Source organism: Coenobita brevimanus, chromosome 7 (assembly GCF_032717465.1).
Source record: "Coenobita brevimanus isolate Jiangsu-jjx chromosome 7, ASM3271746v2, whole genome shotgun sequence".
Classification (NCBI taxonomy): domain Eukaryota; kingdom Metazoa; phylum Arthropoda; class Malacostraca; order Decapoda; family Coenobitidae; genus Coenobita; species Coenobita brevimanus.
Window position 1 is genome coordinate 7,202,758 of NC_136960.1, and position 21,985 is coordinate 7,224,742.

The 21,985-nt window shown below is 43.1% G+C and overlaps 2 protein-coding genes and 1 pseudogene across 2 annotated transcripts in view; 1 reads left to right on the forward strand and 2 right to left on the reverse strand.

Moving 5' to 3' along the window:
- The window catches only part of LOC145404769 (uncharacterized), a 33,414-nt gene extending 19,087 nt beyond the window's left edge, over positions 1-14,327 (reverse strand). Inside the window, exons 1-4 of the mRNA XM_080276301.1 lie at positions 14,191-14,327; positions 13,384-13,547; positions 5,740-5,837; positions 3,293-3,475 (exon numbers count right to left, since the gene is read on the reverse strand). Of these exons, the coding sequence (XP_080132427.1) occupies positions 3,293-3,475; positions 5,740-5,837; positions 13,384-13,547; positions 14,191-14,272 (527 nt within the window). The 5' untranslated portion in view covers positions 14,273-14,327. The remainder of the gene's footprint in view (positions 1-3,292; positions 3,476-5,739; positions 5,838-13,383; positions 13,548-14,190) is intronic.
- On the forward strand, positions 7,697-7,814 carry LOC145405494 (5S ribosomal RNA; annotated as a pseudogene).
- Positions 14,328-19,538: 5,211 nt separating the features above from the next.
- On the reverse strand, positions 19,539-21,816 carry Slimp (Seryl-tRNA synthetase-like insect mitochondrial protein). Its single transcript, XM_080275967.1, has 2 exons — positions 19,948-21,816; positions 19,539-19,864 (listed from the first exon to the last, which is right to left on the reverse strand). Exon 1 carries the CDS (start codon positions 21,814-21,816, stop codon positions 20,332-20,334), a length of 1,485 nt encoding a protein of 494 aa, XP_080132093.1. The 3' UTR covers positions 19,539-19,864; positions 19,948-20,331.
- Between the last annotated feature and the right edge of the window lie 169 nt (positions 21,817-21,985).

A 21,985-nucleotide genomic window follows, 5' to 3' on the forward strand; every position in this document is an offset into this window, starting at 1 on the left:
GGAAGAGGAAGGGAGAGGCCGATGATGAGATGGAGGGATGGAGTGGAGAGGTATATGAGAGAGGGGGGTGTGAGTTGGGAGCAGGGCAGTGAAATGGCGGGGAACAGGGGGACATGGAGGCAATTTGTTTGTGGCCACCCCAAATGGGATTAATGCGTCTGGCAATTGACAGATAGATAGAATAGGTTCACAAGCTCACGGATGCTCTGCTCTCTCAGTAACCTTGAAGATTTCACAGGTAGAGTGGCACCAACCTGACTCGGCTCAACCTACTTTCTGGCTTTGGTGATTACTTTTATTAGTGCCAGGGATCTTATATATAAGTATTAAGCCCATTTAGCCAGAAAAAAAAAAAAAAAAAAAAAAAAAAAAATCAGCTGGCATAGTTTTTTTTTTTGTCCAGCAGGTACGGATTAACAAGGATTCATAGTGACTTGGTGGCAAACACCTGTAGTGAGATGTCCTCTCTCCTAGTTCTGTTGGATCTGTCTGCAGCTTTTGATACAGCAGATCATAAACTGTTGTTGGATGATTTATATTTTTATGACATTCGTGTTAGTGCTCTTTTCCTCCTTATGCTGTATCTGTTGGACAGATCTCAGAGAGTGGCTGTTGATCATGCTAGCTCTGATATTGCTCCCCTTTGGTTTGGAGTCCCCAAAGGATCAGTTTTGGGTCCAGTTCTATTTACAATCTACACAAGTAGTTTATCGTCTTATACTTGACGATCACAACGTATCCTATCATCTTTATGCTGACAACACTCAGCTGTGTGTTAAGATGTCAGATATTAATGATACCAAGCCTAAGCTTGAAAATCTAATGTCTGATATTAAGATTTGGATGGCAAGGAGGAAACTTAAGCTGAATGATAGTAAAACTGAGATCATCATCAGAGGAAACAGAAGGGGTGATGACACTGATAATGCTCTGGCTTTGAACATTGGTGTGTCACAGCTTCATCCAGTCAGATCTGTTTGAAATCTTGGTGTATATTTTAATTCGAAGTTAAATTACAAAGTACATATTAATCAAGTTGTCAGAGAGTGTAATTTGCATATCAGAAATCTGTACTCTGAGAAAATTCCTGATTAAACATTGCCTCTTAACACTGATCCACGCAGTGGTCTTGTCTTGTGTTGATTACTGTAATTCACTGTCGACTAGTCTTCCAAATACTGTAATATACTAACAAAAATTCAGTCTATGTTGAACAGGGCAGCAAGGCTTATCTTTGGTCTCCCCCAGAGAACCTCGACAACCCCGTTCCTAATTGAGCTGCATTGGTTACCAGTAAAGGCTAGAACTGAGTTTAAATTGTGTCTTATTACATTCAGTCTTATTACTTTCAATGTTCTTAAGTTTGGAGAACCGAAGTATCTTGCTGAATTGTTGAAATTCCCATCGGCACACCCTGGTGTGATGTTACGCAGTGAAGATGATTCCTTGCATCTTGACGAGCCTGGAGCCATTCACCAGTCATCTTTCTCTGATTGTTCTTTTGTGTATAGAGCCCCCTGATTATATAAGAGACTGTCATTGTCCATGAGACTATTCTTCTGCTGAATCCTTTACGAGATAGCAGAAAGTCTTTCTTTTTTCAAAATGCTATGACCTGGAGAGAGGTACTATGACGGATGATTACAGAGTTTAATAATTGCCACTTTCATATTTTATTATTGATGAAGTTTGTATTGTATATGAGAGATATAAAAAATCTTGTAACTGTAAAAATAATGTACATATAAGTGTGTCGAGGGCTAGTGAATTCCCTATGGAGGAAATGGTACCTCTGAGAAACAAAAGACCAGATTATTATTATTAGTAGCAGTATTAGTATTAGTAGTAGTAGTAGTAGTATTTTGTGGTCAGTGGGGGCGCTCACCATCCACACACTTGATGTAGTGCTGCTTTTGGGTGTCTGCCCTTTCCGCCTCCCCATCCTTCTTCTCTTCCATCCTCTTCTGTTTTCTTTCCTTCATTCTTTCCTCGTCCTTCTGCCGACAGGTGGCTTTACACTCCCTCTTCTGTCTTTCCTTCCTTCATTCTTTCCTATTCTTTCTGCCTGTAGGTGACTCTACACTGAGTGACAAGCCAAATGGTTTCCTGTACACCAGGAAACCATTTACTACACTGGGTGGTAACCATATAACCAAATTTTGGCACCTGGTGGTTTAGTAGGTAATTACTGCACTCCAATCGGACTGAGCTGGTGAAGGTTTACGGTATATCCAAGGGATGGTTGGGGTTTATTGCTCACGTAATGCCACTCAGGGAAGAGTGAGACTGGTCACTCTCACCTTCAATGTCAGGACCAACTGCCTAGCCCCGGGCTCCTACATTCCTCATGAGGCAACCTAGGCTTGGATGATGGATGGATGGATAATTATCATTATTATTATTATTATTAATTATTATTATTATTATTAATCATTATTATTATTTTACAAATTTGAAATGCTGTATGCATAACTGACCAAATCTCAACAATACTGTAGCTACAACTAAAGTGAAGAGCATTATTGTCTCATTCACTTCAGTTTCTGCAGAAACATGTTCAAATACATTTTATCTCTCACTGAGGAATAGTCAAGACTGATGATGATGATGGGTAGCTAATTACAGAACAATATACAGTATGCTGATGTTTCTTTTAATAAACTGGCTGCTTTTCCTCCAAGATCATCATGCATCCTTATATTTACTGTTCAAGAGCATAGCTACAGATCGCTACATATCACACAGCTACAATTTTATGCAAAATTTGTCAATCTCAATCCCTTATCATGCCTTTGGTTGTTATTTATCCCCAGTCAGTCTGACCATGTAGACCCACAGATCACAGGTGAGCAGCCGCTTCTGAAAGGCCGTTCTACAGGTACAGTACAGTTGCTACACACACCATGTAGGGATCCATTGCCCCATGTCATGGGCAGTGTCTAACCAGGTTCCAACCACAATCCTGAGGAGGGGGTGCAGTGCTTCTTATCTCTAGTTATGTTTAATGCCTCAAGGCATCATGATCTTAGAGTGTCATGATGTCTCATCCACTACAGAGTAAGCATTCAGGTGTGCTCTCAAATGACTCTGCTATCATATGAACTTTACTACAAAAAAAGAAACAATGACAGAGGAAGTGAAGAGCAATGACTGTGAGATTAAGAGATGTGTGAAGACATACCAGTCTAGTCTGCTCTGCAATGGTCACCTTTTGAAAGTGAATTCCCATGAAGAAGTAATGCATCACTGAAGGACAAAGGGTATGCAGATATATATGTAACAGCATACACACCTCAGTCTTCCAGTGTTTGCAAGGAATGCCAGGGCCGTGCAGAAGAAGTGCCCAGATGATATTTTGGCCATGAGATATGTGGCAGCCTCTCTGCAATATCCCTCCAGTTGCCACAGCAGGTGCCATCCACCCATCAACCGCACACACAGGTACACAAACATCTGTTTTGATGGGATCCGTACACTTCTGCGGAAGAAAGATTTAGGAAATGGAAAGACGGAATGGGACACATGGGTTTGAGAGTAAATGCGAATAAAACTACAATGATGATATCTAGAGCTGACGGCAGTACAGGACTTTCAATGCACAGGGAGTGTGGTCATGCACAGTTTGACGTATGGGTGTGGGAAGTACAGTAACTCCATCTATACAATGTAACCAGTGTTTGTGATAAGTGAGTGCATAAGAGATGTACCGGTAGTCGTATCAGACGTAGGCTGTGATATAAAGCAGATTTTGCGTGTGCGGTATCGGGGAAAGCATGCAGAGACTGTCGGGTGTGAAAGGATTACTCATGATGGAGAGTTTCTTGAGTGTGTGGAAGAGTTTTGTTAATTAGGTGACATGATGGGATGAAAGATGACAGTTAGGTGTGGAAGGTAAGAAGTGTGAATGTCAGAAGTAGGGTAGCAAAAGGCAGACCAAAAATGACCTGGGATGATGTCATAGAGTGTGGCCTCAGGGCTAAGGGATTGAACTAGGAGACAGCCATAGATCAGGCAGCATGGAAAGTCGCCATTAGGTGACCAAGGCCAATGCTCCCACACATGTTGGAGCCTTTATAAATAATATGGCTATAAGCTATGATCGATACTTCAAAAGATCTTGTTGGGGCTAAGTTGAATAACTGTGTTATGAAAGTGAGGCTGTTGCTGTTAAGTAATGTCTGTCTGTCTGGCTGAGCAGACCCATCAACTGCAGGCAAGCAAATGCTCCTGCAGGGCTGTCCCATGCAATGAAGTGATCCTCCCTTCCAGCAGACAGCACCTCCACCACACTGAGGTGTGGGGAAGGATGTGGAGGTTGGTTCCTGGATGGACACTGCATTTCTCTCTCCACCCAGTTAACAGGGGTCCCGTAGTACCCCCCACACCACTTGGTTTTTTGACTATATGGTTACCAAGTAGTGTTGTAAATGGTTTCCTGAGTTAAAGGAAACCATTAGGCTTGTCACTCAATGTTGAGTCATCTGGAGTGGATAGAAAGGTAATAAAAAGTGACAGGAAGAATGCAAGAAACAGGAAGTGAGCAGGGCAAACACAGAAAAAGAATCATATTGGTGAAGGAAGAAGTGGGCAGCACTATATCAAGTGAATGGATGATAGTCGCCACCACCTACCACCTGTGAAAGTAAGGCACACGACTTAAGTAACTTTATTATGGTGTGGGGGGCTGCAAATTCTGCAGGGCATAGCGAACTGTTTGCATGCAGTATTCTGTGCTGGTAGTAAACCAGAGAAGGGTAATGGACACATCTCATGCCTAACTAGGTGAAGGTGTGCCTCTCTATGAAAGGTAATTTCAGTGGGATGAATGTCTAGCGAAGGTTCATGACAAATACTGTTTGGATGTAGATGTTGGAAGGCTCTGATGGCTATGTGTTTATGATCATGTTGTTAATAAGGTTATGCACTAATGTAAGCTGACATGGTTGGACAAGTGGAGAGCAAAATGAGTGAAGTTTTGTAGAGAACTTGACTTGGAAGGGAAAGCCTCTGAAGCAGACCTAGGATGACATAAGATGACGTCCTGAGAAAATACCTCATGGTTAGGGGACTCAACTGGAATGCAACTTGGCTCATGATTACGGGACTCAACTGGAATGCAACTTGGCTCATGGTTAGGGGACTCAACTGGAATGCAACTTGGCTCATGATTACAGGACTCAACTGGAATGCAACTTGGCTCATGATTACGGGACTCAACTGGAATGCAACTTGGCTCATGGTTAGGGGACTCAACTGGAATGCAACTTGGCTCATGATTATGGGACTCAACTGGAATGCAACTTGGCTCATGCTTACAGGACTCAACTGGAATGCAACTTGGCTCATGGTTAGGGGACTCAACTGGAATGCAACTTGGCTCATGATTACAGGACTCAACTGGAATGCAACTTGGCTCATGGTTAAGGGACTCAACTGGAATGCAACTTGGCTCATGATTACGGGACTCAACTGGAATGCAACTTGGTTCATGGTTAAGGGACTCTATAGCAGCTTGGCTCATGGTTAGGGGACTCAACTGGAATGCAGCTTGGCTCATGGTTAAGGGACTCAAATGCAGCTTGGGAAGCAGACAGTGGGTAAGGAAGACTGACATAAGCAAGCATGGAACAATATCCTTCATTATGTAAGTATGTAAGTATAGCAAGCAAACAACTGCATCCAAAGAGTCCAATTTTATGTATGTGCAAGGAAACTTCCCAATATCCTTAGTTAACTTACTTTTGAGGTGGAGGAGGGTTGAGGGGCATCAGGTGCAAGAGTTTATTGAAAACTGACCCCAAATTGAGTTCCTTCCACTGTTCACAACATTTCTGCACCTGAAATCAAGACATTCATTAGCCTAGAGTTAAAGCACAATGTAAATTGTTCTACACTGGATATATGAGATTACATTTTCACATTTTGGGGGGTCAGAAGATTAACCTGGCTCCTATGCTCCTCATGGAGCAACACTGGATTAGATGATGTATGTATGTATGTACATTTTTTCTTTTACGGTCTCATTCAGCACTGACTGGACGTCCATTAAATCATATTCCATGTTTTTTTTTTTTTTTAATTTTTTGCTAAAAAAAAAAAAAGATGAAACATTAAAGTATACCAGTGTTTGAAAGAAGAGCGAGATACTAAAGTCTATCTATCTATCTATCTATAGCCCGACGCCCTAATCCCGCAAAGGGTGGCTGCAGACAAAACGCCTCCAAGTCGCTCTGTCACCCACCATTTGACTACCCTCCCCCCAACTCACCCCCCCCTCCCTCATATACCTCTCAACTCCATCCCTCCACCTCATCCTTGGTCTACCTCTCCCTCTCCCTCTCCCTCCTCCCACCTCACCCACATACACCCTCTTAGTCAGTCTTTCATTCTCCATTCTCTCCACATGTCCAAACCACCTCAGTGTATTTCTCCTAATCTTCTCAACCACATCCACATCCACCCCACAGCGTTCCTTCACTTCTTCATTCGTCAACCTGTCCCTCCACGTCACTCCACATGCTCCTCTCAAGTAACTCATTTCCACTGCTCTCACTCTTGACTTCTTCCCCTCTTGTAAGGTCCATGCCTCGCTTCCATACATCAGGGTAGGGATGACAATACTATCATGCAGTGACTTCTTAACTTCCATACTCACCACCCTATTTCTCATCACTGCTCTCAGTGTACCAACAACCTTCCTTCCCTGCTGTACCCTTTCACGCATTTCATCCCCCAAAGTTCCATCCTTACTCATCACACTACCCAGGTACTTGAATGCACTCACATTCTCCATATCCTCACCATCCAACCTCACTGCACACTCTGTGACTTCATTCCTCTCAAACACCATAACTTTACTTTTGTTTACATTAACTTTCAGATTCCTCCTCCTACACACTGTCCCAAATTCACTCACCAAACCTTGCAACTCCCATTCATCTTCACTCAACAGCACTGTATCATCAGCAAACAGCAACACCGGAAGCTTCCAAATCTCACCCTCATTCATTAGAGCCACCCCCACATCCACTGCCCTACCCTGCACCTCCTTTACAATCCCATCCATGTATATATTAAACAGCCATGGAGACATCACACAACCCTGTTTCAGTCCCACATTGAGATCAAAGAACTCACTCAGCTCACCATCCATTCGCACCGTAGCCCTAGCTCCCTCGTACATACTCTTCACAGCACTCAACAATTTCCCCTCCACTCCATATATTCTTAATACCTTCCACATACCTTGCCTATCTATTCTGTCATAAGCTTTCTCCAAGTCCATGAAGGCAGCATACACTTTCCTTCCCTTCTCTAGATACTTCTCCACTAAACATCTTAGAACAAATATCTGATCTACACACCCTTTTCCCTTCCTAAATCCCCCTTGTTCTTCTCCAACTAGCTCCTCTGTCATATGCCTAACCCTATCAATGAGTATTCTACCATATATTTTACCAGTCACACTAAGTAGGCAAATACCCCTATGGTTACCACATACTTCTCTCTCTCCTTTTCCTTTGTATAAAGGAACAATTATACCTGATTTCCAGTCCTCTGGAACCCTTCCCTCTTCCCAAGCCAATCTACACAACTTCCATATCCACTCCACCACAATCTCACCCCCATACCTAAACATTTCACCACACACTCCATCAATTCCTGGGGCCTTTCCCAACTTAATATTCTTCATCACTTCCACGACATACAACGTTGAGTACACCGCTTCCCGTCCGATCAGCGAAGTTAAGCAACGTTGGGTCTGGTTAGTACTTGGATGGGTGACCGCCTGGGAAAACCAGATGCTGTTGGTATCCCTACGTGTCAAGTGGGGTTGGTGGAGGATTAGTGCCCCTCCCTGTAAAACAATTAACTCATAGCCCTTGGCCACCCCGTCTGGGATACATGGCGTCTGGCAATGAATGGCTTCCATGACCTCCGCCCTACTGATCTCTTCCTCCCTCCTCTCATCTCTTCTTCTCCCAGCCATTCCCCAACCACTTATACTCGCACTGTTCTCACTCACCACATTCAACAAATCCTCAAAGTGCTCCTTCCATCTCTTCAGTTTCTCTCTCTTCTCCACCAACAATCTATTATTCCTATATTTCACTCCCCTAAAGTAGCTACTGTAAAAGCTTCAACACCAACCTATGAGTACGGAAAAAAAAAAAAATTAAAGAAAGGAAAAAAAAACACAAAACCCAGAGTATGTTTTACTCTTACACTATAAGTAAGAAAGGGGTACTGGATTCTGCATAGCCAAAGTCATCTTCACTCACAGCAATTAATTTTTAAGTGTATATACATACCAGTATATACTGTATACTACCCTGGGGGTAGGGGGGTTTCAAGAATACTCCCCCAGTATCCCTGCTTGTCGTACGAGGCGACTAAAAGGGTTGGTGGTGGGTTAGTGCCCCACCCCGTAAAAAGAACTAACTAAAAAAGCAAATAAAGCGCCTCGGACCCGGACGGACCATACGTTGACGACTAAGGAACGGACAAAGGACATTCTGAGGGTAGGAACATGGAATGTGAGAGGAGTGAATGATGAAGTGAAAGAGAGAGAGATTGTCCAGGTGCTTGAGGATGCAAAAGTGGATATATGTGGATTGACTGAAACTAAATGGAAAGGTGAAAGAATGAGAGAATGGGAATACGGTGTAGGTATATGTGCGGGAGTCAGTGAGAATGAGAGGGCAAGAGAGGGAGTATGTCTGATGATAAGCAAGAAGTGGAAGGAGAATATAAGAGAGTATGGAACAGTGGGTGCAAGGATTGTATGGGTGAGGATGAAAGTAGGTATACAAGCATGGGCGATTGTATGTGTGTATGCTCCAACAGAGGATCGAGTGGCAAGAGTGAAAGATGAGTTTTGGGCGAGAGTAGAAGCATGTATGGACAAGTTTGAGAGGAGCGAGAGAGTGCTGTTGATTGGAGACATGAATGGCAAAGTTGGGAATGTACGAGTGGATGGAGTGGTTGGTCAGTGGGGTGTGCCAGCTGAAGTAGATGGGAATGGTAGTGCTTTGGTGGACATCTGTGCTGGTAAGGGGTTGGCAATAGCCAACACCTACTTTCGTCATAAGATGATCCACCAGTATACATGGAGAGTAATGAGGAGGATGGATGGTGAACTTGTTGAACGAAAGGCAATGATAGACTACGTGTGTGTGGATGAGCGAATGAGAAGACAAGTGTTGGATGCAAGGGTGTGGAGAGGGTGGGAGAATGGAGTCTCGGACCATCACTTAGTGATGGCCAAGGTAGAGCTGCAAAGAAAGTGGTTGAGGAGACGAAGGGGAAGACAGGAGGAAGCAGCTCCTGTGAGAAGAGTGGAGAAATTGCAAGATAGTGAGAAAATGACAGAGTATAAGAGCATAGTGGAAGAAAGATTGGGAAGGTATGAGCTAGAGCAGATGGAAGGGGTGGAAGACGTATGTAAGATATTCACGGAAGAGATAAGCGCAGCGTGTGAGGCGGTTTGTGGAGTGAGGAGGAGATGCAAGGGTGTGCAAGGGACAGCATGGTGGAATGATGAGGTGAAATGAGCTGTGGAACAAAAGAAGAAGGCATATGGTGAATGGTTGGCGAGTAGAGGTAGGGGAGAAGATGAGAGAGAGAAGAGAGAGGTATATGTGAGCAGGAGAAGGGAGGTTAAGAGACTGGTGAAGAAGAGTAAGAAAAAAGTGGATGAAGAGTTTGGGAGGAATCTGAGTGTGAAATGGAGGGAGAGTAAGAAATTGTTTTGGAAGGAGGTAAAGAAAGTAAGGCAGTGTGAAAGGGGAAATAGTAGGGGAGTGAAAGATAGGAATAATAGATTGTTGGTGGAGAAGAGAGAGAAATTGAGGAGATGGAAGGAGCACTTTGAGGATTTGTTGAATGTAGAGAGTGAGAGCAGTGTGAGTATAAGTGGTTGGGGAATGGCTGGGAGAGGAAGAGATGAGAGGAGGGAGGAAGAGATCAGTAGGTCGGAAGTAGTGGATGCGATGAAGAAGATTAAGCTGGGAAAGGCCCCAGGAATTGATGGAGTGTGTGGTGAAATGCTTAGGTATGGGGGTGAGATTGTTGTGGAGTGGATATGGAAGTTGTGTAGATTGGCTTGGGAAGAGGGAAGGGTTCCAGAGGACTGGAAATCAGGTATAATTGTTCCTCTGTACAAAGGAAAAGGGGAGAGAGAAGTATGTGGTAACCATAGGGGTATTTGCCTACTTAGTGTGACTGGTAAAATATATAGTAGAATACTCATTGATAGGGTTAGGCATATGACAGAGGAGCTAGTTGGAGAAGAACAAGGGGGATTTAGGAAGGGAAAAGGGTGTGTAGATCAGATATTTGTTCTAAGATGTTTAGTGGAGAAGTATCTAGAGAAGGGAAGGAAAGTGTATGCTGCCTTCATGGACTTGAAGAAAGCTTATGACAGAATAGATAGGCAAGGTATGTGGAAGGTATTAAGAATATATGGAGTGGAGGGGAAATTGTTGAATGCTGTGAAGAGTATGTACGAGGGAGCTAGGGCTACGGTGCGAGTGGATGGTGAGCTGAGTGAGTTCTTTGATCTCAATGTGGGACTGAAACAGGGTTGTGTGATGTCTCCATGGCTGTTTAATATATATATGGATGGGGTTGTAAAGGAGGTGCAAGGTAGGGCAGTGGATGTGGGGGTGGCCCTAATGAATGAGGGTGAGATTTGGAAGCTTCCGGTGTTGCTGTTTGCTGATGATACAGTATTGTTGAGTGAAGATGAATGGGAGTTGCAAGGTCTGGTGAATGAATTTGGGACAGTGTGTAGGAGGAGGAAGCTGAAAGTTAATGTAAACAAAAGTAAAGTTATGGTGTTTGAGAGGAATGAAGTCACAGAGTGTGCAGTGAGGTTGGATGGTGAGGATATGGAGAATGTGAGTGCATTCAAGTACTTGGGTAGTGTGATGAGTAAGGATGGAACATTGGGGGATGAAGTACGTGAAAGGGTACAGCAGGGAAGAAAGGTTGTTGGTACACTGAAAGCAGTGATGAGAAATAGGGAGGTGAGTATGGAAGTTAAGAAGTCACTGCATGATGGTATTGTGATCCCTACCCTGACGTATGGAAGCGAGGCGTGGACCTTGCAAGAGGGGAACAAGTCAAGAGTGAGAGCAGTGGAAATGAGTTACTTGAGAGGAGCATGTGGAGTGACGTGGAGGGACAGGTTGACGAATGAAGAAGTGAAGGAACGTTGTGGGGTAGATGTGGATGTGATTGAAAAGATTAGGAGAAATACACTGAGGTGGTTTGGCCATGTGGAGAGAATGGAGAATGAAAGACTGACCAAGAGGGTGTATGTAGGTGAGGTGGAGGGAGGGAGAGGGAGGGGTAGACCGAGGATGAGGTGGAGGGATGGAGTTGAGAGGTATATGAGGGAGGGGGGGGTGAGTTGGGGTTAGGGGAGTCAAATGGTGGGTGACAGAGTGACTTGGAGGCGTTTTGTCTGCGGCCACCCTTTGCGGGATTAGGGCGTCGGGCTATAGATAGATAGATAGATGGAGAGAGCATTATAACCAGTTGTTGAATGAGGAGTTTGACTGGGACAGGGAAGGTTTGGAGCCAGCAGATCCAATGTCTGGCCCTTGGCCTTTGATTGATACTGCTACTGTGAGTGAGGCAATAGGCAGGATGAGGGTGGGGAAGGCAGCAGGTGTGTCTGGGTTGACTGCCGAAATGTTGAAGGCCTCAGGTGATATAGGGGTGAGTTTAGTCACTGACCTGATAAACAGGATTATTTACAAGTGTGTTGTCCCAGATGATTGGCTGAAGAGTGTAATTGTAAATGTGTATAAAGGGAAGGGTGATGCCCTGGAAAGAGGAAATTATTGAGGTATAAAGCTTTTAGATCAGATAATGAAGGTAATGGAGAGAGTTTTAGAAGGTATGATTAGAGAAAGAGTGAATATTGATGAGATGCAGTTTGGGTTTATGCCAGGTAGGGAGACCACTGATGCCATATTCATTGTTCGACAGCTTCAGGAAAAATATATTGGTAGGCGAAGGGATCTTTATTTTGTTTTTGTTAATTTGGAAAAGGCCTTTGACAGAGTCTCTAGAGAGGTGGTGAAGTGGGCAATGAGAAAGCTTGGCTTGGAGGAGTGGCTGGTTAGGGTGGTTATGGCCATGTATGTGGGTGCTCACACCAAGGTGAGAGTGAATGGAGATTTGAGTGATGAGTTTTCCGTGAATGCTGGTGTGCTTCAGGGGTCAGTCTTGAGTCCCATGTTGTTTATCATGGTACTTGAAGCCCTTTCACGTGACTTTAGAAACGGACTCCCGTGCGAGTTGTTGTATGCTGATGATTTGGTGTTGATTGCAGAGAACGAAAGGGAGGCGGAGGAAAGGTTTAGGAAGTGGAGAGATGGTATGGGGCAAAAGGGTTTAAGGGTAAATGCAGATAAAACAAAAGTGATGATATCTAGGGTTGGTGGCGGTACTGTCAAAGACGAGGGAGAGTGGCCATGTGCAGTTTGCCACAAGGGCGTGGGAAGTAATTCCATCTTGTGCGGTGTGTGTGATAAATGGGTGCATAAGAGATGTAGTGGTATCAGAGGTAGACAGCGAGATAATGCTGACTTTATGTGTACGGCGTGCCGGGGTGAGCAGGTGGAGATTGTCAGACGTGAAAGTATTGAACTTGCTGGTGAATCTCTTGAGTGTGTGGAAGAGTTTTGTTATTCTGGAGACATGTTGTGTGCTGGAGGTGGGGCTGGAGCTAGCTCTGTGGCTAGGGTGAGAAGTGATTGGAAGAAGTTCAGGGAGCTCTTGCCTCTCCTGACATTGAGAGGGCTCTCCCTACGTGCTATGGGGTCTTTGTATGCAGCATGTGTTAGGAGCGTAATGCTGCATGGTAGTGAGACCTGGGCAGTGAAGGAGGAAGATATTCGCCAGCTCAGACATACAGAAATGACAATGATTAGGTGGATGTGCAGTGCGTCCCTGCGTCCAAGGCCTGGAGGGGCTGGGTTTACAATGGAAGAGTTGAGAGGTAGGATGGGACTGGAGTGTATTGGTGTTGTGATGAGGAGAGGTAGATTGAGGTGGTTTGGACATGTGGAGAGGATGGGGGATGATAATTGGGTGAGGAAGGTGAGAAGTGTTAATATTGGGGGTGGGGTTATGAGGGGTAGACCAAGAAAGACATGGGACGAGGTCATTAAGTGTGACCTTAGAGTTAAGAGACTGAACAGGGAGGCTGCAATGGATCGTGCAGCACGGAAAGCTGCCATTAGGTGACCAAGGCCGACACATGCAAGCATGTTGGAGCCTTTAAAAAATGAAAATGAAAAACAAAAACGAAAACTGTATATATATATATATATATATGCTACTGTATACAAATCATGAAGTACATACTTTTTTCAACACCTTATAAAACTTCTCAGTCCTGTGGCGGCCATTTTGGTAAAGGGATGCTGCAAGCACCGCTACTTCTCTCTTAAAGCTGTCAGATACCTCTCCATCACACAGAACTGTCTGACCATCAATTACACACTTCAGCAGCTTTTGTATGCAATGATCTGAAGGAAAAATGAAAAATTAAGTACAAAAGTGCTGCAACACATACTGGACAGTATCGGCTGTCCCTCTACGTTTGTGAGGGTTATGTGCCATAAAAGAAATCCCTGCAAATGATGAAATCTGAAAATAATTGGAACCTAAAATAAATGACCCTTCCAGTAGTTATACAATTTAACGATGTAACAGCCTAAAAACCCTTTGCAATGTACCAAAACATTATCAAATGCCAGAATCTGTAGAGTATGCAAGTATGATTTAACAAAGCCTGCTCAGTGATAACATATACATTGTAGGTATATTTTTTAAGATTATTTTTCAAACCATGAGTAACCAAAACTGTAAATACCATAGCTGCAATGAATAACCTCTCTACTATATAATTACATTTACTTGGACTTTAAAACAATACTGTATTTATGCCAAACACACATCAGTCAAGGCACGCTGGTGATCTTCAGCACAATGTGGTATCTCTCTAAATCCTGATCTTTTATTAATGATTAACTTAACCAAAACTGTTTGACTGAATGTCAAACAATTAGGTGTGTATGAACCTCTATGACAAAAATTTAAATATTTTTAGTAAATGGTTAAAGCACAAATTGACCTCTCTGATTATTCACTATGTCACATGGCACAAACCTAACTTCCCACGATCACTGGGCGTGTATTCAACCGTGTACTCTGGAGGCCCAGGAATATCTCGTTTATTCCAAACTTGCATTCTTCAGTATTAGCTCAGGGATCTGCTGGAGAAGGTCAACAAGATAATCTTCATCATGCTTTTGGAATTCACGTGGATACTTGTCCTACTAAATACCGCCCTGAACCAGTGGGTCAGCGACTTCTTGTGTAGAGTTCATCGATTAACCAAATTAACTCATAACTACCATGATTTGAAAAGAATTTACTCCATACCAAATTATTGACAGTGCATTAAATTCATAATTAGTGGATGCCCTTTATTCAGACTGTGTTAAGATAATTCTTCTGCCAGTATAATTATTATCGTCTATCAATCTGTCTATTGCAAGACACCATAATCCCGTAAGCGGTGGCTACAAATCGTCTCCATGTCGCCCTGTCTCCCGCCATTTCGCTGCCCTCCCCCCAGCTCACGCCCCACTCTCTCATGTACTTCTTCACTCTGTCCCTTCATCTCATCCTCTGATCCTCGGGCTCCCCCTCCCTCTTACCCCTCGTCACTCATACTCTCCTCGTTAGTCTCTCTTCCTCCATCCTCACCAAATGGCCAAACCACCTTATTACGTACTAGGTTTAAAATACATGGTATTGTTGTTAATATCAAAGAAATAACCTAGACGGACGTGAATAGACAGATGTGCTTAGCACGAGTTTCAGAGGCCGAGCCATTGGGGTACTTGTGTGGCTCCGGGTCCCCGTCAGAACCTTGCTCCCCCCAGTTGAAATTTCAAATTAGTATGTGTGCACATTGTGCAACACTGCTTCACCCCCCCCCCCACCAAAGCCTGGCCCCATCTTGCCCCTCCTTTCCCTCCATCTGTGAAAACTGTCAACACTACTGCCTTTAGAATTTTAGCATGGGTCATTCCATAACCATACTCTCCCCTAGTGAGCATAAAATAAAGATAAAATATAACTAGTTTTACATACCACCCTGTTTCTGCATGTGATTACTATGATGTCAAGCAGCTTACTATATAAGCTAACTACCCACTTCACAGTGGATGGTGGACAGTTCGGGGTTTGCAGGCAAGGGAATGGGAATAGTTCCCCCAGGATAGACCTTATTGGATCATATAACCCTGCTAGGTTACAGGAGGGTGCTACCCCTCACGGCATGGCAGCCACCAGGCAGGCGTGGCTTGAACTCACGACCCCCCAGTCCCAAGCCTGACACTATACCACTGAGCCCTGTCCTTTTGCAAGTGAGGCAGTTAGGGACTCGTTTCATCCCCTCCCCACAGCTCTATCTCTCATCTTTGCACATGGGAAGGATGAGGGGTCAGGGATGATAGTCCTTGTTGTAGCCTACATATACTCTGAGGGAAAAAAAGTACAGGGGATCCTCTCCCAAGAATCTGTAATGGCATATGTCAAAATCTCTTTCATCCCGATATCTTGTTTCACCCCTTCACACCACCTATCTTTCAATCTACTTAATTTATCTACCTTCCTCTACGTTCATCCTTGCATAATGCTCTTCCTGCCTAGTCCCATTCTCTTCCCTCCTCTTTTGTTTCAGCTATCTTCCACTCTCTTTGACTGACCTATACCCCTTTCATCATTGTGTTCCAAGCCCTCCTAACTCCCTTCACTTCTGCATGACACACAAGCTAGTTTTTCTCATATGTGTCAGCAATTTATAACTAAACATTACTTATTCTCTGCTGCCTCCTATATCTGATTCTCCGCATTTTTTTTTTTTCTATTCTGTACCTCCTAGACAAGGATAGACAAGGATTGTGGAAAGTGTTAAGAATATATGGAGTAGATGGGAAGTTGTTGAATGCTGTGAAGAGTATGTACGATGGTGCGAAGGCTGCAGCGCGTGTGGATGGTGAACTAAGTGAATTTTTCTCTTTGAAAGTTGGTTTGAAACAGGGATGTGTCATGTCTCCATGGTTGTTCAATCTGTACATGGATGGGGTAATAAAAGAGGTACAAGGTAGGGTAGTGGATGTTGGAGTGGCCCTGGTGAGAGAGGATAGTGTTTGGAAACTCCCTGTACTGTTGTTTGCAGATGATACTGTGTTGTTGAGTGAAGACGAAGGGGAGCTGCAAGGCTTGGTGGATGAGTTTGGGAGAGTGTGTAAGAAACGGAACCTAAAGGTGAATGTAGGGAAGAGTAAAGTGATGGTCTTTGAGAGAGGTGAAGTTAGTGAATGTACAGCGAGGTTAGATGGTGAGGAATTGGAAAATGTGAGTACGTTTAAGTACAGTAATCACTCTAATATCCGGACGCCCAATATCCGAACATCCCCACTATCCGGACATAAGAATGTTTCATACTGTACTTTTTTCCATACTATACTTACCTCATTTCACTCTTTAATGTCCTTTATTGGTGTGAATAGGGCGTTAGGAGCTATGCATGTGCAGTAGGAAGGTGTTTTTCTGAGTTAGGCTAGGTTAGGGTCCATAAGTACCAGTCCAGGAGCCAGTCACCAGAATATTTATTATTGTATGAACATACTTCTAAACCCTCACTTTATGTTTCTTTTGCATTTATTTCAGTCATTTATGTGCCTTATTGGTGTGATTTGGGTCTGAAATAGGTGCTACGCATGTCCAGAGGGAGTTGTATAGGTGTTTCTCTGAGTTAGGGTCCATTAGTACAAGTCCATAAGCTGGGGCCCAATATCCGGACAGAACCAATATCCGGACCTACCTATGGCTCTATTACGTCGGATATTGGAGTGATTACTGTATTTGGGTAGTGTGATGAGTAAGGATGGAGGTTTGGAGGGTGAAGTGCTTGAAAGGGTACAGCAGGGAAGAAAGGTTGCTGGTTCCTTGAAAGCAGTGATAAGAAACAGGGAAGTGAGCATGGAAGTGAAAAAGTTACTACATGACAGTATTGTGATACCAACTCTAACGTACGGAAGTGAAGCTTGGACATTGTTGGAAGGACACAAGTCAAGAGTGAGAGCAGTGGAAATGAGTTATTTAAGAGGAGCCTGTGGAGTCACGTGGAGAGACAGGCTGACGAATGAGGATATAAAGGAGCGTTGTGGTGTGGATGTGGATGTGATAGGAAGCGTTATGAGGAACACACTGAGGTGGTTGGCCATGTGGAGAGGATGGAGGGTGAGAGACTGACGAAGAGAGTGTATGTGAGTGAGGTGGAGGGGGGAAGAGGGAGGGGGAGGCCGAGGATGAGATGGAGGGATGGGGTGGAGAGGTATATGAGAGAGGGGGGTGTGAGTTGGGAGCAGGGCAGTGAAATGGCGGAGGACAGGGCGACTTGGAGGCGATTTGTTTGTGGCCACCCCAAACGGGATTGAGGCGTCTGGCAATAGATAGATAGATAGACCTCCTACTTTTCTTCCTTTATCTTTCCTTGAGTGTCAGCCCTGATAATATCTTTCCTTGTTTGCCAGCTTAGTCAAACCTGCCTTGGTCCTGCTCTATTGCCTTTTTACTAACCACACCTCCCTCTCTTCCCTCAACTCTAACAGCTGATGTACAATGGTACCTTCACCTCTGACCTGCCATTTCAGAACAGTTTTCATTATCTTCACTTTGCCAGCCTAACTCAAACTTTACTTTCCTCATTCCCATTAACGTCCATCACTGCTTTCACTTACTCCTGTTCATCACTGTCAAGCGAGTCTTCAAATAAAACGAGTACTGTATATAAAAAAAAAAGGAAGAAAATAGAAGTGAAGAGATTTGAGCCGTGCTCAGAAAAAAGCACAAATGTACACTATTTGAAAGATGCAGGAGGTTCTGGACCCTAATATGGGGCTTCAATAAAGTTGCTAAGTTTACGGGCATCATGCGATTGCTTCAGGGCCCTGATATGGGACTGCTAAAATTAAGTCTACAAGAGTGGAGCACATTTCTGAAAAACATTAGTTAATGATGGGCAGATACAAAGGGTCCCTCCTAGAGATGCTCCTGCATCTAAAAATTCCAATAAAAATAATTTGCCTTTGAACAGAAAAACATATAGATATTTGAATTAGAAAAAATGGAAAAGGGACACAAGAATTATAGCTTTTCTCCCCCATGACTAAATTCCCTTCACTTTCTGTGGTATGCCCTAGGCCATTCCTCACCATATGGAACATCCATGAATGAGACTGGACATAGCTAGGCACCCCACACTCACCTGGGCACCTGCGCAGTTCTACGTGGTGACACCAAAAAGCATTGTATGAAACTAGCATGGGCTAGGTCTGACACTCATCCACGTGACACTTGTGTGATCCAAGAATGCATGGGTGTAACATGTAAATCTCCAATTATGCCAAGACAAGGCTAGCAGGTGAACTGCACCCATCATTGTCATATCAACTCCGCATGCTTCAAGCTGTCACCCTACTCATTCAGGAAATATTCACATGACCCTAGTGTGGGCAGGTATAAAGTTCCAGCCAATCATCTGGAATCTTCAGATGCAGTGCATGGTTAGGTTCATCTATATCACTGTTGCAAGTAGTTATAAAGATGTGAGGAGTAATATGCAGGCTAAGTGGAATTGCTGTAAATAGGTGAATTTGTTCCCCAACTTTAAACCTGATGTATTCCTGGAATCTGAGGTGGATGGAAATGTGCCTGATAACAGTATATCCTTCAGATTAATAGTGGCTTGCCAAGCCTCTCCACAGAGTTGATCTCTGAGAGCTTTAGGTTTGCATTAAAAAACAAAAAAAAAAAAAAAAAAAAAAACGATAACTGATTAAAGCTAGAGTTAAAGAAAGGCATGTACCAGCAACATGAATATCCTTGGGGAAAAAAAAAAAAAACACCCCCTAAGAAACATGTAATATCAGGGTTTACTCTTTTTCCTGTCTTACTCATGATGTAAGATTATTGAAAGCTTTTCATCTGTGACTCACTTCCAACACTTTAACAAACTTCACAGTAGCATTTCTACCACTGTGCACACTCATTTTACTGTGAGACATCTATCTAATACAAAACATGAATAGATTGCTTTTTATAACAGGCAACACGCTGCACTGTATAGAGTGACTGCCTATCCCAAACTGCCACCTTCAAAGCATATGGACCTCAAGGTTTGGTTACTGTAGTCCAAAACATTTAAGGGTAGGAGGCCAACCTATGTCCCTGGCAGCATTTTACACCAGCGAAAAAATTTCAGTCACCTCTGGTACTTAAGCCATAGTCTCATCCAACCTGAGCTCAACAAAATTAAAACAGGAAACTACGAACATAATGGAAATGCACCTATTTCTTATGTTTTGCCCTCACCAACCTGCTAGAATTTAATCAATTTAACTACCTCAGACATAGGGATACAGGTATTGCTGCCATACTGTGAATCTAAGTCCTGGAAGCTGCAAACTGGTGGGAAAACACTAATGGAAAATGTGAAAGTAAAATTTCTCAACATGATTTTAAATAAACTGGGCCATTAATTTATTACCTAAATGCAGGGTATTCACAAAAAACTTAGATTTAAACATACAGTTTAAAATTCTTCAACATATGATTAATACTATCATCCAATAATATTAACATTCTGCATTCTGTCCCTCTATTACCAGATGCATTAATCCTGTAAGGGATGGCCACAAACAAATTGCCTCCATGTTGCTCTGTCCCCTGCCATTTCACTGCCCTCCTCCCAGCTCGCACACCCCTCTCTCATATACCTCTCCACTCCAACCCTCCAACTCGTCCTTGGCCTCCCCCTCTCTTTCCCCCCCCCCCACTCCAACTCACACACATACACTCTCCATTCTCCATATCAGTCTCTCTCTTTCAACACCTAAATACCATATACAGTACAGTAAAAGTCACATAATCCAACCACCAATACTCCAAAAATCCCAATACTCCAAAAGTGAACTGAGCGAATATTAACACTGTTCTGGGAGCAAATCAAGTGGCTTTTGATTAAATGAAAATAATAATGATGATGGTGCTGTAATACTACATCAGTGGGCCTGCAATGAATTACAAAGATTAATTTTACTATACACATCATCCCCGTCCAAATAACTCCAGCTACCTGTACAGTAATCCAATATTCCAATCCTGGTTATCCAGCTCACCAAATATTCCAATCCTGGTTACCCAGCTCACCACATTAACCATTCAATTAAATCACTTGAAAGCATTCATACATGACAGCAGATGGTGTGGGATGACATACATACCATTTTCACTTTGGCAATTTTCCATTATCAGTCCTAAGAGATGAGTTACATTACAAAATCGTATATGCATCATGGATATGAAGCTTGCAGACTTTTTTTCAGTCTCAATTTTATACATAGTCCATAGCCTTCTGCTGATGTAGTCACCACAAAGGGAAATTCTGCCAACTTCCTGATATTGGTCAGCAGCTGGGGAGTACATTTCTATTCCGACTGCTCCTGATTCATACATTTTAAGGCTGTCCCCAGAATACTGAACTACACGGAAATGAAGTCCCATCGTGGAAAAGCTCCGGATAAGCAATATTAATGCTTCATCCAAAATTTGCTTTTCATCCAAAGTTTCTGTATCACTGTATAAAATCAAGCCATCAACAACTGTGGACTGCTTGCAGCCAAACAACGTGAGGCACTCATTTCCTCTTGCCTGGTAATTGCGGCCAGCCGTAACAAACTTCTGTGGCAAGGTATCTCCCTTTTCAATCATTTGCTTTGTAACATAAGCTACAAATGCTGGCAATGACCCTCCTCCCACAAGATGCAGAGGGTCTTCTTCTTTCTTACCCTCCTGTCCTCTGAGCTTATTGAGCCGATGTCTATCTAAATAATGCACTCCACTACCTTCCAGTACTGCAGCCTTGACAAAATCTGAATTACAGGTAGGTAAATAACTTTCTGCTCTTAATATAGACAGAAAATGATCAGTAGTCACAAGTTCTAAGAGAGATAAGTTATTCCGGAGATAGTACGAAGTAGGGGAGTTGGCCATAAACTCAAGTTCACCTGTAATCTTTCCCAATTCCCTGTGACTCCTAGGTGAGAAAGTGAAAGTAGGTTTTTTACTAAAACTGAAAAGTAGCTTTTCTTCATGTGGTGTCATATGATGTAAGCAATTTGGCAGCTGAAGCAATGGGATGACAGCTGTTTCTTCTAAGTTCCTAATCTGTTGGGCAAGGGAATTTGCCTCATTTCTAAGCTTCCTTCCTTGTTCTTTCATTTCATCTAAACTTGCCTTTTTCTTATGATTTTTTTCTAGTGCTTTAATGGCTTTTGCTATTTTCGATTTCTTCTCCTCCATTTCTGCTCTACGACTTTTGATATCTTTCCATGCCGTCCACTTTCTTGTAATATCACTTACATCAACATTCATACCTCTCATGGCTATATTGTTTCTAAAGGTTATTTCATTTTCTATCTGCTTGGAAAATTCTAGGTGTGGAGTTACCACACTTGCAACAGTTTCTGCCTTATTCCCAGGCACAAAAAGAGCTGCTGTCAAATCTTCCTTTTCAGATGATTTCTTAGGAAGAGAAGTGTAAAATCCATTTTTAGAGAAGTGGGATGTGAAGATACCACACAGGAAGCAAACTCTGTCATGCCTGAATATAGCACATGCAGCTTTCATTATGGTTACTAATGAGAGAAAGCACATAATAATAATAAACGTAAAGCACAAACTTAAAAATACAAATGCTCTACTCGGTGAACATCACTTTCACCATGGCAAACAATTCACTGAAGCTATACACTGTATAACAGTTCTACTCAATTCTCAAGAAGTTCCATATACTGCAAATCTATCCCTTACAATAAAAGTACAT

What these genes read in the sequence shown, in the direction of transcription:
- Slimp (XM_080275967.1), bottom strand. Translation starts at nt 21,816, where the DNA reads ATGTGCTTTCTCTCATTAGTAACCATAATGAAAGCTGCATGTGCTATA.